This window comes from Bufo bufo (assembly GCF_905171765.1).
Source record: "Bufo bufo chromosome 1 unlocalized genomic scaffold, aBufBuf1.1 SUPER_1_unloc_1, whole genome shotgun sequence".
NCBI classification, from domain to species: domain Eukaryota; kingdom Metazoa; phylum Chordata; class Amphibia; order Anura; family Bufonidae; genus Bufo; species Bufo bufo.
The window spans coordinates 967904-982421 of record NW_024399963.1 but is presented as its reverse complement, the minus strand read 5'-3'; the positions used below and the strand labels follow the sequence as shown (position 1 = coordinate 982421).

General features: G+C 53.7%; 3 protein-coding genes and 1 pseudogene across 3 annotated transcripts; 3 read left to right on the top strand and 1 right to left on the bottom strand.

Annotated features, from left to right (window-relative positions):
* Positions 1-491: 491 nt before the first annotated feature.
* Positions 492-1181, top strand: LOC120982646 (annotated as a pseudogene).
* A 1450-nt stretch (positions 1182-2631) lies between these two features.
* On the bottom strand, positions 2632-3157 carry LOC120982701 (histone H3). The gene has a single exon (XM_040412958.1). The coding sequence runs from the start codon at positions 3149-3151 to the stop codon at positions 2741-2743; it is 411 nt and encodes a 136-aa protein (XP_040268892.1). The 5' UTR covers positions 3152-3157; the 3' UTR covers positions 2632-2740.
* A 2464-nt stretch (positions 3158-5621) lies between these two features.
* Positions 5622-6044, top strand: LOC120982678 (histone H2A type 1-like). Its single transcript, XM_040412936.1, has one exon. The coding sequence runs from the start codon at positions 5622-5624 to the stop codon at positions 6012-6014; it is 393 nt and encodes a 130-aa protein (XP_040268870.1). The 3' UTR covers positions 6015-6044.
* A 1698-nt stretch (positions 6045-7742) lies between these two features.
* Positions 7743-8162, top strand: LOC120982685 (histone H2B 1.1). The gene has a single exon (XM_040412942.1). The coding sequence runs from the start codon at positions 7743-7745 to the stop codon at positions 8121-8123; it is 381 nt and encodes a 126-aa protein (XP_040268876.1). The 3' UTR covers positions 8124-8162.
* Positions 8163-14518: the final 6356 nt, after the last annotated feature.

Below are 14518 nucleotides of genomic sequence, written 5' to 3'. Positions count from 1 at the left end.
CCGCAGCGTCCAAGCAGCTTCCTGCGGCCCCACCTTGTGGGAAAGAGCCCTGGGATGGGGACGGGGGCCGGGAAGAGAGGGAACGAGCCCCCGCAGCGGAGCCATCGGGCCGGATCCAGCCGGATGTGCAGAACGGCAGGCAGAGCGGGAGGACTGTGGCGGAGATCCCGGGGCCTGCTCCGGCCTCCTCCGCCACACGGTGAGGGGGGATGTCCGGGAGGAGGAAGGCGCGGAGAAGGCGGCCTCTCCTGTCCGGTTCTAGCCGCTAAAAGGGCTCTTCTCCCGGGCAGGGAAGCACAAGGGGAGAGCGGAGCTGCAGCCGGGCTGAGAGGGGTGAAGGCGGGGCCTGTGTCCAGTGTCAGCCAATAGACGCGCAGGAGGGCGGAGCTCGGCAGCCAATCACTGCGCAGCGCTCCACATATAAGAGGCGGCCCCGGCCTCAGTGTTTTCTCCAGGAGAAGTCTTTGTGTTTTCTCCCCACGTCTCACACGATGGCAGAGACCGCGCCAGCAGCCGCCGCTTCTCCTCCCGCCGAAGCGGCCGCCAAGTCCAAGAAGCAGCCGAGGAAATCCGCCGCTGCAGCAGGGGGCGCCAAGAAAAGCAAGAAGCCGTCCGGTCCCAGCGTGTCCGAACTCCTGGTCACAGCCGTGTCCGCCTCCAAGGAGCGCAGCGGGGTGTCTCTGGCCGCCCTGAAGAAGGCTCTGGCTGCCGGAGGATGCGATGTAGAGTAGAACAATAGCCGCATCAAGGTGGCCATCAGGGCTCTGGTCACCAAGGGGACCCTCACCCAGGTGAAGGGCAGCGGCGCCTCCGGCTCCTTCAAGCTCAACAAGAAGCAGCAGGAGACCAAGGACAAGGCGGCGGCCAAGAAGAAGAAGCCGGCGGCGGCCAAGAAACCTGCAGCTACTGCGGCCAAGAAACCCGCTAAATCCCCGAAGAAGCCCAAGAAGGCTCCGGCCAAGAGCCCGAAAAAGGCTAAGAAACCAGCCGCGGCCAAGAAAGCAGCCAAGAGCCCCAAGAAGCCGAAGGCTGCCCCCAAGAAGCTGGCCAAGAGTCCGGCTAAGAAGGCGGCCAAACCCAAGGCTGCCAAGAGTCCGGCTAAGAAAGCGGCGAAACCCAAGGCTGCCAAGAGTCCGGCTAAGAAAGCGGCGAAAGCCAAGAAGAGCGCGGCCAAGAAGTAACCGGCGCCGCCCGCACCTCTCCCCCAAAGGCTCTTCTCAGAGCCGCCACCTCCTCCTCAGACGAGCTCCACTCCGCCCTTCTGCCCTCGTTCTCCGCTCACAGCGGGCGGGGGCTCCGGCTCCTCTGCGGGAAGGGATAGGGGGCGGGTTAACCCTGTCAGCGCCGCTCTCTTCCGTCTATCAGGGCCTCGCTGCTCGGCTGATAACCGCCCCGCCCTCACTGCGCCCCGCCCCCTGCTGGTAGTGATGATGCCGCCGCTGAGTGTACTGTGCCTGCAGGGGGGTCGTGCGCTCTATCCCTGGACACCAGCGCAGCGATGGAGCCGCTCTTCTCCGCACAGCGAATACGGGACTGTTCTCCCCTTCTCCGGTGGGGGGCGGGAGAAGGCGGCCACTGACGGGTTAATACTGAGCAGGCTATGGGGGCGGGGCTATAGAACTAGTACCATGGCTTTTGAAATTCCCGCTCAATTACCGTCCGGTTAGAATTCAGCGGCCGTGAACAAGCTCCGCCCTCGGCTCATCTGAATGGATGTATGTGAGCCCCGCCCCTCCTTCTGTTCCGCCCCCGGCTCAGTGAATGAATAGCTATGAGCCCCGCCCCTCCTGCTCCGCCCCCCGCTCTTCTCAGAGCCCCCACCTTCTCTAGGACGGAGCTGCCGCATTGTGTGAATACATGGAAGCCTCATGTCCGAGGCGGATTATTCCCTCATTATAGACCACTGATCGGGAGAATGAGGGGAGTAGTGATCGTATACTCGGGAGGATGGGGGGAGTAGTGATCAGACACTGAGGAGGATGGGGGGAGTAGTGATCAGACAGTGAGAAGGATGGGGGGAGTAGTGATTGGACACTGAGGAGGATGAGGGGAGTAGTGATTGGACACTGAGGAGGATGGGGGGAGTAGTGATTGGACACTGAGGAGGATGAGGGGAGTAGTGATCGGCCAGAGAGAAGGATGGGGGGGGAGTAGTGATTGGACACTGAGGAGGATGAGGGGAGTAGTGATTATACACTTTAGGAGCAGGAGGTAGTGAAGGACGAGCGGCTGCATGGGTCCACAGAGCCGGGCACTCGGGGATACACCGGTGCTATGGGGGCGGGGATAGGATTGGAGCTCAGGACATGGCGGAGAATGCGGGGACGTCTGTGACAAAGAGACGGAAGGGAAGAGCAGGAAGTCCGGGCAGACATTGCTGCTGTAGAGGGTTTGGCCGCTGAATTCTAACCGCTCTGTAATTGAGCGGGAATTTCAAAAGCCAGGAGATCAGCCAATCACTGTAAAGCACTTGTCCTATAGCTCCGCCCCCAGCAGCGCTGAGTGGAGATGGCGGTGGGCAGGGAGGATGGAGGCGGTTATCGGTCAGCGAGTCCCTGATAGACGGGGGGAGATACAGAGAGCGCTTTTAGAATAAAGGAACTGCTCTTACTGATCAGAGCGCTGAAAGGGTTAACCCGCCTCCTGTGAGCAGAGGTGGAGGATGAAGGGCGGAGTGGAGCTCGTCTCTGGAGGAGGTGGTGGCTCTGAGAAGAGCCTTTGTTGGGTGCGGGGCGCAGATCTAAGCCCTCTCCCCTCGGATCCTGCGGGCCAGCTGGATATCCTTGGGCATGATGGTGACCCGCTTGGCGTGGATGGCGCAGAGGTTGGTGTCCTCGAAGAGCCCGACCAGGTAAGCCTCGCTGGCCTCCTGCAGGGCCATGACGGCCGAGCTCTGGAAGCGAAGGTCGGTCTTGAAGTCCTGGGCGATCTCTCTCACCAGGCGCTGGAAGGGCAGCTTCCGGATGAGCAGCTCGGTGGACTTCTGGTAGCGCCGGATCTCCCGGAGAGCGACGGTCCCGGGCCGGTAGCGGTGAGGCTTCTTGACTCCGCCAGTGGCGGGGGCGCTCTTCCTGGCGGCCTTAGTGGCCAGCTGCTTGCGGGGAGCTTTCCCGCCGGTGGACTTACGGGCTGTCTGCTTGGTTCTGGCCATGGCTCTGCAGAGATCTGTACACAGCAAGAGAATGAGGAGAGGAACGGACCGTGCAGATCATTTATACTCCCGGCCTCGTCCTCATTGGCTCATGTAAACCACACCCCTACATCACTATTGGTTTATTCGTACAGTGATGTGCCCGCCAAAACTTCCGTTACCAATCATCGTTCACAAGAGGCGGAGCCCATCCTATCCGCCAGTCCCAGCTGATGGGCGTGTCTCCAGGTAATAAGCCCCTCCTACATGAAGCGGGAGGTCAGTCTCTTCCCACCGCCTCCTCTTCAGACGAGCTCCACTCCGCCCTTCTGCCCTCGTTCTCCGCTCACAGCGGGCGGGGGCTCCGGCTCTTCTGCGGGCAGGAATAGGGGGCGGGTTAACCCGGTCAGCGCCGCTCTCTTCAGTCTATCAGCGCCTCGCTGCTCGGCTGATAACCGCCCCTCACTGCGCCCCGCCCCCGTCTCCACATTACATCACAGCCTTTATATTATCATCCTCAACATTATATTACAGCCTCCATATTAATGGCCTCCACATTACATTATAGTCTCCACATTACATCACAGCCTCTATATTATCATCCTCAACATTATATTACAGCCTCCATATTTACAGCATCTACATTATATTACAGCCTCCACATTATATTACAGCCTCCACATTATTGGCCTCCACATTACATCACAGCCTCCATATTATATTATCAACCTCAACAACATATTACAGCCTCTACATTACATTATCTTCCTCCACATTACATTACAGCCTAAAAATTACCAGCCTCCACATTACATTACAGCCTCCATGTTACATTATCGCCTCCGTATTACCATCCTCTACATTACATTCTCCATGTGACATTACCAGCCTCCACATTATATTACAGACTCCATATTACCGTCATCTACATTACATCACATCCTAAACATTACATTACAGCCTCCACATTACATCACAGCCTCTACATTATATTACAGCCTCCATATTATCAACCTCAACAACATATTACAGCCTCTACATTCCATTATAGCCTCCACATTATATTACAGACTCCATATTACCGGCCTCTACATTACATCAGGGCCTAAACATTACATTACAGCCTCCATATTACATCACAGCCTCCATATTATATGACAGCCTCCATATTACTAGCCTTTACATTAGTCTCCATACTACCGGCCTCCACATTACATTATATTACAGCCATATTACCAGCCTCTGCATTACATCCTCCATATTACATTACCAGCCTCCACATTATATTGCAGACTCCATATTACCGTCCTCTACATTACATCACAGCCTAAACATTATGTTACAGCCTCCATATTACATTACAGCCTCCATATAACTAGCCTCTACATTACAGCCTCCATATTATATTGCGGCCTCTACATTACATCACAGCATAAACATTATGTTACAACCTCCATAATTTCAGCCTCCTCATTATATTGCAGCCTTCATATTACCAGCCTCTGCATTACATTACAGCCTCCAAATTACATTACAGCCTCCACATTATATTACAGTCCTCTACATTACATCACAGCCTAAACATTATGTTACAGCCTCCATACTACCAGCCTCCACATTATATTACAGCCTTCATATTACCAGCCTCAATATTATATTACAGCCGCCACATTATATTGCAGCCGCCACATTATATTACCACTACTCCCCTTATCCTCCCCAGTGCCCAATCACCACTCCCCTCATTAATAGCAGATCACTACTCCCCTCATCCTCCTCTCTGGCAGATCACTACTCCCCTAATCATCCTCAATACCATATCACTACTTCACTCATTCTCCTTATTGCCCGATCACTACTCCCCTCATCCTCCTCAATAGCATATAACTACTCCCCTCATACTTAGTGCCCGATCACTGCTCCCCTCATCCTCCTCAATAGCATATAACTACTTCCCTCATCCTTAGTGCCCGATCACTACTCCCCTCATCCTCCTCTCTGGCAGATCACTACTCCCCTCATCCTCCTCTCTGGCAGATCACTGCTCCCCTTATACACTTCAGCTGAGCTCTGCTCCCGCTATGAATGGCTGCGGATCAGCGAGCTGTGCGGCTGCTCAGTGCAGGGCGGGAGGACGAGGCTCCGCTCCTACGGGCACATAACGGCTGCGGGGTCCAGAGCTCTGCTCCTATTGGCTGGGAGAGCTCAGGATCTCGTCGCTCATTTGAATTTCCCGCCTATAGTCCCCAACTGCAAATGAGCTGCTGATCTACCGGAGGAGCCGGTCATGTGAGCTGTACCCGCGTCATAAGCCACGCCCCGCGCCTCTCATTGGCTTCTTCACGAGTCTTGTCTCCGTTGGAGGCTTCTAATCCACCCAATGAGCGGCGCTGGGGGCGGAGCAGCAGCCTATAAAGGCGGCAGGAGGCGGCTCCTCGGATCACACACATCAGAGTCTTCGTTGCTGTTTTGTGCTCTGCTGTAGAGAACGATGTCTGGACGCGGCAAACAAGGAGGCAAAGTCCGGGCTAAGGCCAAGACCCGCTCCTCCCGGGCAGGGCTCCAGTTCCCGGTCGGCCGAGTGCACAGGCTCCTCCGCAAGGGCAACTACGCCCAGAGGGTGGGCGCCGGCGCTCCCGTCTACTTGGCCGCTGTGCTCGAGTATCTCACCGCCGAGATCCTGGAGCTGGCCGGCAATGCCGCCCGCGACAACAAGAAGACCCGCATCATCCCCCGCCACCTGCAGCTGGCCGTGCGCAACGACGAGGAGCTCAACAAGCTGCTGGGCGGCGTCACCATCGCCCAGGGAGGCGTCCTGCCCAACATCCAGGCCGTGCTGCTGCCCAAGAAGACCGAGAGCACCAAGTCGGCCAAGAGCAAGTGAGCCCGGAACCAAAGGCTCTTCTAAGAGCCGCCCACATGGTCTGTACGACTGAGCTGGCGATGCCGCTGATCTCCGCTGTGCAGGAGGCACACAGGGGCACTTACCGCTCCTGACCTGCTGCGAGAACGGGCAGACATTGCTGCTGCAGAGGGTTCGTCCCCTGTGTGTAACGGACTGCTCCTCCACGGCCGCTGGATTCTGACCGGACTGTAATTGAGCGGGAATTTCAAAAGCCAGAGATCAGCCAATCACTGTAAAGCACTTGTCCTATAGCTCCGCCCCCTTCTCTGCGCTGGTGTCCGGGGATAGAGCGCACGGCGGGGCTCACATCCATCCATTAGCAGATCACTACTGCCCTCATCCTCCTCACTGACTGACCACTACTCCCCTCATCATCCTCAATACCATATAACTACTTCCCTCATTCTCCTCATTGCCCAACTTCTCTCTGGCCGATCATTACTCCCCCCATCCTCACTGTCTGATCACCACTCCCCCCATCCTCACTGTCTGATCACTACTCCCCTCATCCTCCCGAGTATACGATCACTACTCCCCTCATCCTCCGGATCAGTGGTCTATAATGAGGGAATAATCCGCCTCGGACATGAGGCTTCCATGTATTCACACAATGCGGCAGCTCCGTCCTAGAGAAGGTGGGGGCTCTGAGAAGAGCGGGGGGCGGAGCAGCAGGAGGGGCGGGGCTCATAGCTATTTATTCAGATGAGCCGGGGGCGGAGCTTCTCCACGGCCGCTGAATTCTTACCGGACGGTAATTGAGCGGGAATTTCAAAAGCCATGGTACAAGTTCTATAGCCCCGCCCCCATAGCCTGCTCAGTATTAACCCGTCAGTGGCCGCCTTCTCCCGCTCCCCACGACCGTCCTACCGGAGAAGGGGAGAACAGTCCCGTAGTCACTGTGCGGAGAAGAGCGGCTCCATCGCTGCGCTGGTGTCCAGGGATAGAGCGCACGACCCCCCTGCACGCACAGTACACTCAGCGGCGGCATCACTACCAGCAGGGGGCGGGGCGCAGTGAGGGGCGGTTATCAGCCGAGCAGCGAGGCCCTGATAGACGGAAGAGAGATGTTAGCCCCGCCCCCGGCTCAGCTGAATGGATGGATGCGAGCCCTGCCCCTCCTGCTGCTCCTCCCCCCGGCTCATCTGAATGGATGGATGTGAGTTCTGCTCCGCCCCCCGGTTTAGCAGAATGGATGGCTATGAGCCCAACCCCTCCTGGTGCTCCGCCCTCCGACTCAGCTCTATGAATGGATGTGAGCCCCTCCCTTCTTGCTGCTCCGTTCCCCGGCTCTGCTGAAAGAATGTATGTGAACCACGCCTCTCCTGTTGCTCCGCCCCCAGCTCATCTGAATGGATGGATGTGAGCCCCGCCCCTCTATTTGCTCCGCCCTGGCTCTGCTGAATGGATGTATGTGAGCCCCGCCTCTCCTGTTGCTCTGCTGAATGGATGTATGTGAGCCCCGCCCCTCTATTTGCTCCGCCCCCGGCTCAGCTGAATGGATGTATGTGAGCCCCGCCCCTCTATTTGCTCCGCCCCCGGCTCAGCTGAATGGATGTGAGGCTGCCAATTGGGAGAAGCGGAGACACCACGTGACCCTCTCCTCCAGTAGATCGGCGCGCAGTCAGCAGCAGCTCATTTGCATGGCCCGTGTATAAATACCGCCGCGGTGGCAGGAGGAGAACAGACGAGATTTTGCGCTCAGTCAGAATGCCCGAGCCAGCCAAGTCCGCCCCAGCGCCCAAGAAGGGCTCCAAGAAAGCCGTCACCAAGGTCCAGAAGAAGGACGGCAAGAAGCGGAGGAAGAGCAGGAAGGAGAGCTATGCCATCTACGTCTACAAGGTGCTGAAGCAGGTCCACCCCGACACCGGCATCTCCTCCAAGGCCATGGGCATCATGAACTCCTTCGTCAACGACATCTTCGAGCGCATCGCAGGGGAAGCCTCCCGCCTGGCTCACTACAACAAGCGCTCCACCATCACCTCCCGGGAGATCCAGACCGCCGTGCGCCTGCTGCTGCCCGGAGAGCTGGCCAAGCACGCCGTCTCCGAGGGCACCAAGGCCGTCACCAAGTACACCAGCGCCAAGTGAGCGCCGCCCCCCGCTCTCCGGACCCAAAGGCTCTTCTCAGAGCCCCCACCCTGTCTCCAGCGGAGCTGCTCCCGGGTCTCCCCGTTGTTCTCACAGTGGCTGCGGTTTTCCTCCCTGTCAGCTAGATGAGATGCGGTAACGCTATCGGAAGTTACAATACAAGCTCCCCTCATCCTCCTCCATGCCCGATCACTACTCCCATCATCCTCCTCAGTGTGGCGCTCCCTGGAGAGAGGCTGTGCGGCCGCTCAGTGCAGGACAGGAGGACGAGGCTCCTACGGGCACATAACGGCTGCGGGGTCCAGAGCTCTGCTATTGGCTGGGAGAGCTCAGGATCTCGTCGCTCATTTGAATTTCCCGCCTATAGTTGAGCTGCTGATTTACAGGAGGAGCCGGTCATGTGACCTGTACCAGCGCCGCTCATTGGCGGGACGGATTAACCCCTCAGTCTCCGAGCACAGCTCGTCTCGTAGCTGCGGTGGAGAACACCCGGGGCTCGGGATTTACAGATTATTGGGGGGTTTCTGTAATGTAGACCTCCGGCTGTACTGAGCACAGGGCGCCGCTGATCTCCTGATGGGCGGGCGGTGTTAACCCCTCAGTGGAATTGTAGCTCCTCCCCGGGAAGATGTGGGCGGCTCTGAGAAGAGCCTTTGTGCTGTGAGGACGGAGGCGGCGGCAGCATTAACCCCCGAAGCCGTAGAGAGTGCGGCCCTGGCGCTTGAGCGCGTAGACCACGTCCATGGCGGTGACGGTCTTCCTCTTGGCGTGCTCGGTGTAGGTGACGGCGTCCCGGATGACGTTCTCCAGGAAGACTTTCAGCACCCCGCGAGTCTCCTCATAGATGAGGCCGGAGATGCGCTTGACGCCTCCCCTGCGAGCTAGGCGGCGGATGGCAGGCTTGGTGATGCCCTGGATGTTATCACGGAGCACCTTCCTGTGCCGCTTGGCGCCGCCTTTCCCGAGCCCTTTCCCTCCTTTACCGCGACCAGACATCTTCTAGGTGTGAGGAGCAGAGAGCAGTGACTGCTCAGCCCAGAGCCCTCCTTTATATGGAGCATGGGCGGACCTGAAAGAGAACTGCACGGAGAGGCGGCCTTTCTGGGGGCGGGGCTGTTCCTGAACTCCAGGCCCCGCCCTCCAGCTCTGATTGGCTGAGCTCAGAAGTGCTGGTGGTTTTCATTTTCCAGCCTCCATGTTACCAGCCTGTAAATTACATCATATCCTTCGCATTAAAATAAAGTCTCTATATTATATTATCAACCTCTACATTATATTACAGCCTCCACATTATATTACAGCCTCCATACTACCAGCCTCCGCATTACATTATAGCCTCTGCATTACATTATAGCCTCCACCTTATATTACAGCCTCCATATTACATCTATGTTTCTATTACAGCCTCCATATTACATTATCTTCCTCCACATTCTATTACAGCCTCCACCTTATATTACAGCCTCCATATTACATCTATGTTTCTATTACAGCCTCCATATTACATTATCTTCCTCCACATTATATTACAGCCTCCATACTACCAGCCTCCACATTCTATTACAGCCTCCACCTTACATTATAGCCTCTACATTACATCTATGTTTCTATTACAGCCTCCATATTACCAGCCTTTACATTACATTACAGCCTCCACATTACATTACCAGGCTCCACATAATATCACAGCCTCCACATTACATTACAGCCTCCATATTATATTACAGCTTCCACATTATATTATCAACCTCAACATTATATTACAGCCTCCCTATTTAAAGCCTCCATATTACATTATAGCCTCCACATTACATCACAGCCTCTATATTATCAACTTCAACATTATATTACAACCTCTATATTTACAGCATCTTCATTATATTACAGCCTCCATATTATTTTATCAACCTCAACAACATATTACATCCTCTACATTACATTATAGCCTCCACATTCTATTACAGCCTAAATATTAACAGCCTCCATGTTACATTACCTGCCTCCACATTATATTACAGCCTCCGTATTACTGTCCTCTACATTACATCACATCCTAAAAATTACATTACAGCCTCCATAATACCATCCTCCACATTACATCACATTATATTACAGCCTTCATATTACCAGCCTATGTATTACATTATAGCCTCCAAATTATATTACAGCCTCCCTTTTTTTTAGCCTCCACATTACATCACAGCCTCCATAGTATATTGTCAACCTCAACAACATATTACAGCCTCTACATCACATTATAGCCTCCACATTATATTACAGCCTAATTATTGCCAGCCTCCATGTTACATTACCGGCCTCCACATTATATTACAGCCTCCGTATTACCGGCCTCTACATTACAGTCTCTATGTTACATTACCGGCCTCCACATTATATTACAGACTCCATATTACCGTCCTTTACATTACATCACATCCTAAACATTACATTACAGCCTCCATACTACCAGCCTCCACATTACATCACAGCCTCTACATTATATTATAGCCTTCATATTTCCAGCCTATGCATTATATTACAGCCTCCATATTACCAGCCTCCACATTACATCACAGCCTCCATAGTATATTATCAACCTCAACAACATATTACAGCCTCTACATTACATTATAGCCTCCACATTATATTACAGCCTAAATATTACCAGCCGCCACATTACATTACAGCCTCCATGTTACATTACCGGCCTCCATATTATATTACAGCCTCCGTATTACCGGCCTCTACATTTCAGTCTCCATGTTACATTACCGGCCTCCACATTATATTACAGACTCCATATTACCGTCCTCTACATTACATCCTAAACATTACATTACAGCCTCTACATTATATTACAGCCTCCATATTACCAGCCTCCACATTAAATCACAGCCTCCATAGTATATTATCAACCGCAACAACATATTACAGCCTCTACATTACATTACCGGCCTCCACATTATATTACAGCCTCTATATTACCAGCCTCCATGTTACATTACCGGCCTCCACATTATATTACAGCCTCTATATTACCAGCCTCCATGTTACATCACCAGCCTCCACATTATATTACAGCCTCCGAATTACCGGCCTCTATATTACCGGCCTCTACATGTAATGCATATTTTGCCAATCCCCTGCCCATTGAGATGGGGGTTCACCGTTTGTGGCCTTCATCTACTGGAGGATGGCTGCCAGGGCGACGTTCCATGGCGCACATTCCTACCAGTGGTGGACAGATGTGGATTAGCGCGTGCGCCGCCGGTGGAGGACCCCGTGCTGCCTATTGAGGAGGAGGCTGAGATGTCTCTTTACGGCATTATTGGAGGACGATGCCTTCTGTGTCTGTAGAGGCTGCAGTCTGTAAGGCTAGCCCAGAGCGCTGACCTCTAGAAGTCCTCCTCCAACAGAACGGTCCCCTGATATCCCGGCACCAGTAGTATGGGAAGCAGACAAAGCCACGGCCAGAGGATAGCTGATCTCCATAGGCAGAGAGACTGTCAGATCCCAGCAGTCCAGCAGGAGACCCACCGTCCCTGGCGGCAGCCTCCACCGCTCACAGCTGCCATTCTGCTGCAATCTCTACGTCTGTGAAGCCTTCCTTCTCTGCTCATGGAGACAAAGCATCAGAAGCCGCGAGCCGTGCAGTGATGAGCGAGCGCTCGGCCGAGTAGCGCCATGCTCCAGTCTCCTCCCCGCACGTCTGGCGCCTTCTTAGCAGCCAATAACCATGCAGGTAAGTATCGCCATCGGCCATGTTCTCTCCTGGCATCACAGTGACTGGCTGGCCGGAGCGCGTCCTGCTATATGGCCCCCGGTCACGGGGTCGGCTCATTGCCGGTCAGGGAGATCGGGGTCGCACATTACTCTTCTCAAGACCTTTCCAAGACCCAAAAGTCCTTTTAATTGGCAGCAATTTCAAGGGCAGATTTGCACTTTTTATATATTTCTAATTGACACAAACCCCTCTCCATTGTCTCTCCTACTAGAAGGCGTCTGACTTCTGCCGTCTGTGCAGCACCTTCTGTGTATCCGGCAGAGAGCGGAAGAAGAGCCCTGAAAACAGCCGGTTGTGCCCCAGAATCTGACCACATTGCTGCTGTCAGCTGTTTAACCCATTCATCTCCGTGCTCTGCATTAGAATACCGTCTGAGCGCTTCAGGCCATATATTGGGAGAAAGTGAGATCAGCATAGACACAAATTCCACTGAATCTGCACCCAGTTTTCTTGTCTGCGCCAGAAACCGTTAATGGCCGCGCATTGCATCTCTGCCCCGTCTGAGCGCTTCAGGCCATATATTGGGAGTAACATAGTCCTAGATATAACCGCCATCATACAGCAGTGTCTGCAGATGACAGTAATACTGTCCCGGATCTGTGCCGTGTCATATACCGCCCTGCACCTGAGGACGGTCTGTTGTGGGCAGTAAAAAGTCCGTCAGTATGAAGAAGGCCAGCACTAAGGGACGGGGGAGTGGGCGTTATGCTGATGGGTCAGGCAGAGGTCGTGGCACTGGGCGCAATGACACTGTGCCCGCTGCCGGGCACCAAAAAGAAGTAATAAAACCGCACCCAGCAACTAACCCCTGCAAATCTATGGAGACCCTCCTCTCCATACTCAGTCACTTTGGTTCCCTGTCCAGTTTTACAGTGAACCCCTCCAAATCCCAGGTCCTACATATTGGCCTCTCACCCCCTGTTCTCTCGTCCATCCAGAAGAACTCCGCATGTAACTGGCGCCCCCAACAACTAACATGTCTTGGGGTGAAGCGCACTCCCTGTCTGATTTATATACAATGAAGTACAAACCCCTTCTACTCTCAATGGCCGCCCAGCTGGACTCCTTGGACTTTCCATACCTTTCCTGGTTTGGGAGGAAGAACATCCTCATGTCTCTGGTGGTAATTCCAAGACTAACCTATCTGATGCAAGTACTCCCTATTGAGACCCCCAAAAACTCTTCTATCGCCCTGAGTAAGATGATGCGCAGATCTATATGGCAGGGAGAAGCTCACCTATCTCATTTGACACGCTTACTAAATCTAGAGCTCACGGAGGTATTGCCTGACCCTGAAACTGAAAGCTATCCAACTCTCCAGGGGTGTGGCCTGGGTTAGAAGCCCCTCCCATAAAACATGGCTTCCCCTGGAGAATGCCTTTCTTCACACCCCTGCCCGAGCCCTCCTGCCGGCTGACAGACCACCTCCGTCACCTAGCCTGATACCCAACCCCATGATTGGGAACACATTAAAGGTTGGGGGTGGTTCTCGGCCAGCGGTGGGGCTTTGGCGCTACCCGCTCCTCTCTTACTCGTTAAAGATGTTTCAGCTCTAGCCCCTAAAGAGTTAAGAGAGAGCTGTCCTATCCCCTTAAGGTACTCCAAGCTCCCCCTATCCGACATTTTGGATTCAGATGGCTGTATGCTTCCTGAAGCTGAGCTTCACATGAAGTTGGGACTACCCACTCAAAATCATATGCTTATGCACTTTCTAAGGTCAAAAGCACTTCTTCTTATAAAAAATACCCCTCCCCGAGAGAAGCGAGCTGGTCTGAGAGGCCGATCGGCAATCTGCTACCCCCTCCCAAAACAGTATCAACAATATACAAGTCACTTAAGACGTCTCCTTCTTGTCCAAAACCCGCTGCAATAGGTCTATGGGAGAGGGATTTAAAGCCGACCTTCTCGTTTTCTAAAACAGCAAAAATCTCACCACATAAGATCTCTAGATGCATCCGCTTCCAAGAAAACAGTTACACAATTCTACTCCGCTGGTACAGGACCCCAGACAAGACCTGTCTTTATAGACCAGGATCTCCAGATGTTTGTTGGAGATGCCTCAAAGAAAAGGCTACCTACTTCCACATCTGGTGGTCTTGCGAACCTATCAAGGCCTGGTGGTCTGAAATAGGAAAAGCTAGCAATCAGATTTGCCCTGACCTCTTTTCCCTGCACCCCGGACCTGGTCCTTCTTACTCTGGGGGTAGGAGGAATAAGCTCACATAAGGTTCCTCTCTTCTCTCTACTACTGGCAGCAGCCAGATTGCTTTTGCCCTCCCACTGGCTCTCCTCTGAAACCCCTAAGATAGATCACTGGGTAAATAAGGTCGACCAGATCTCCAGATTTGAGGAAATCTCTCACTGGGAATTAGGGACTAGGTCTCCCTTCCTCCAGATATGGTCACCCTGGAGAAGATATAGAAACTTCTCATGACCCCCCTCTCTGCTCCATTCTGCCTCACCTGTGCTGCAGGAACCATGCTTTCACATAGGTCGTACTCTCACTGAAGCAATCACTCCGAAGATCCCCATGTCTAACTCTTGTTATGGTTGTATTACTGTCTATATGCACTATTTTTCCCACGCACTCCGGTTTACACTGATCATGTTA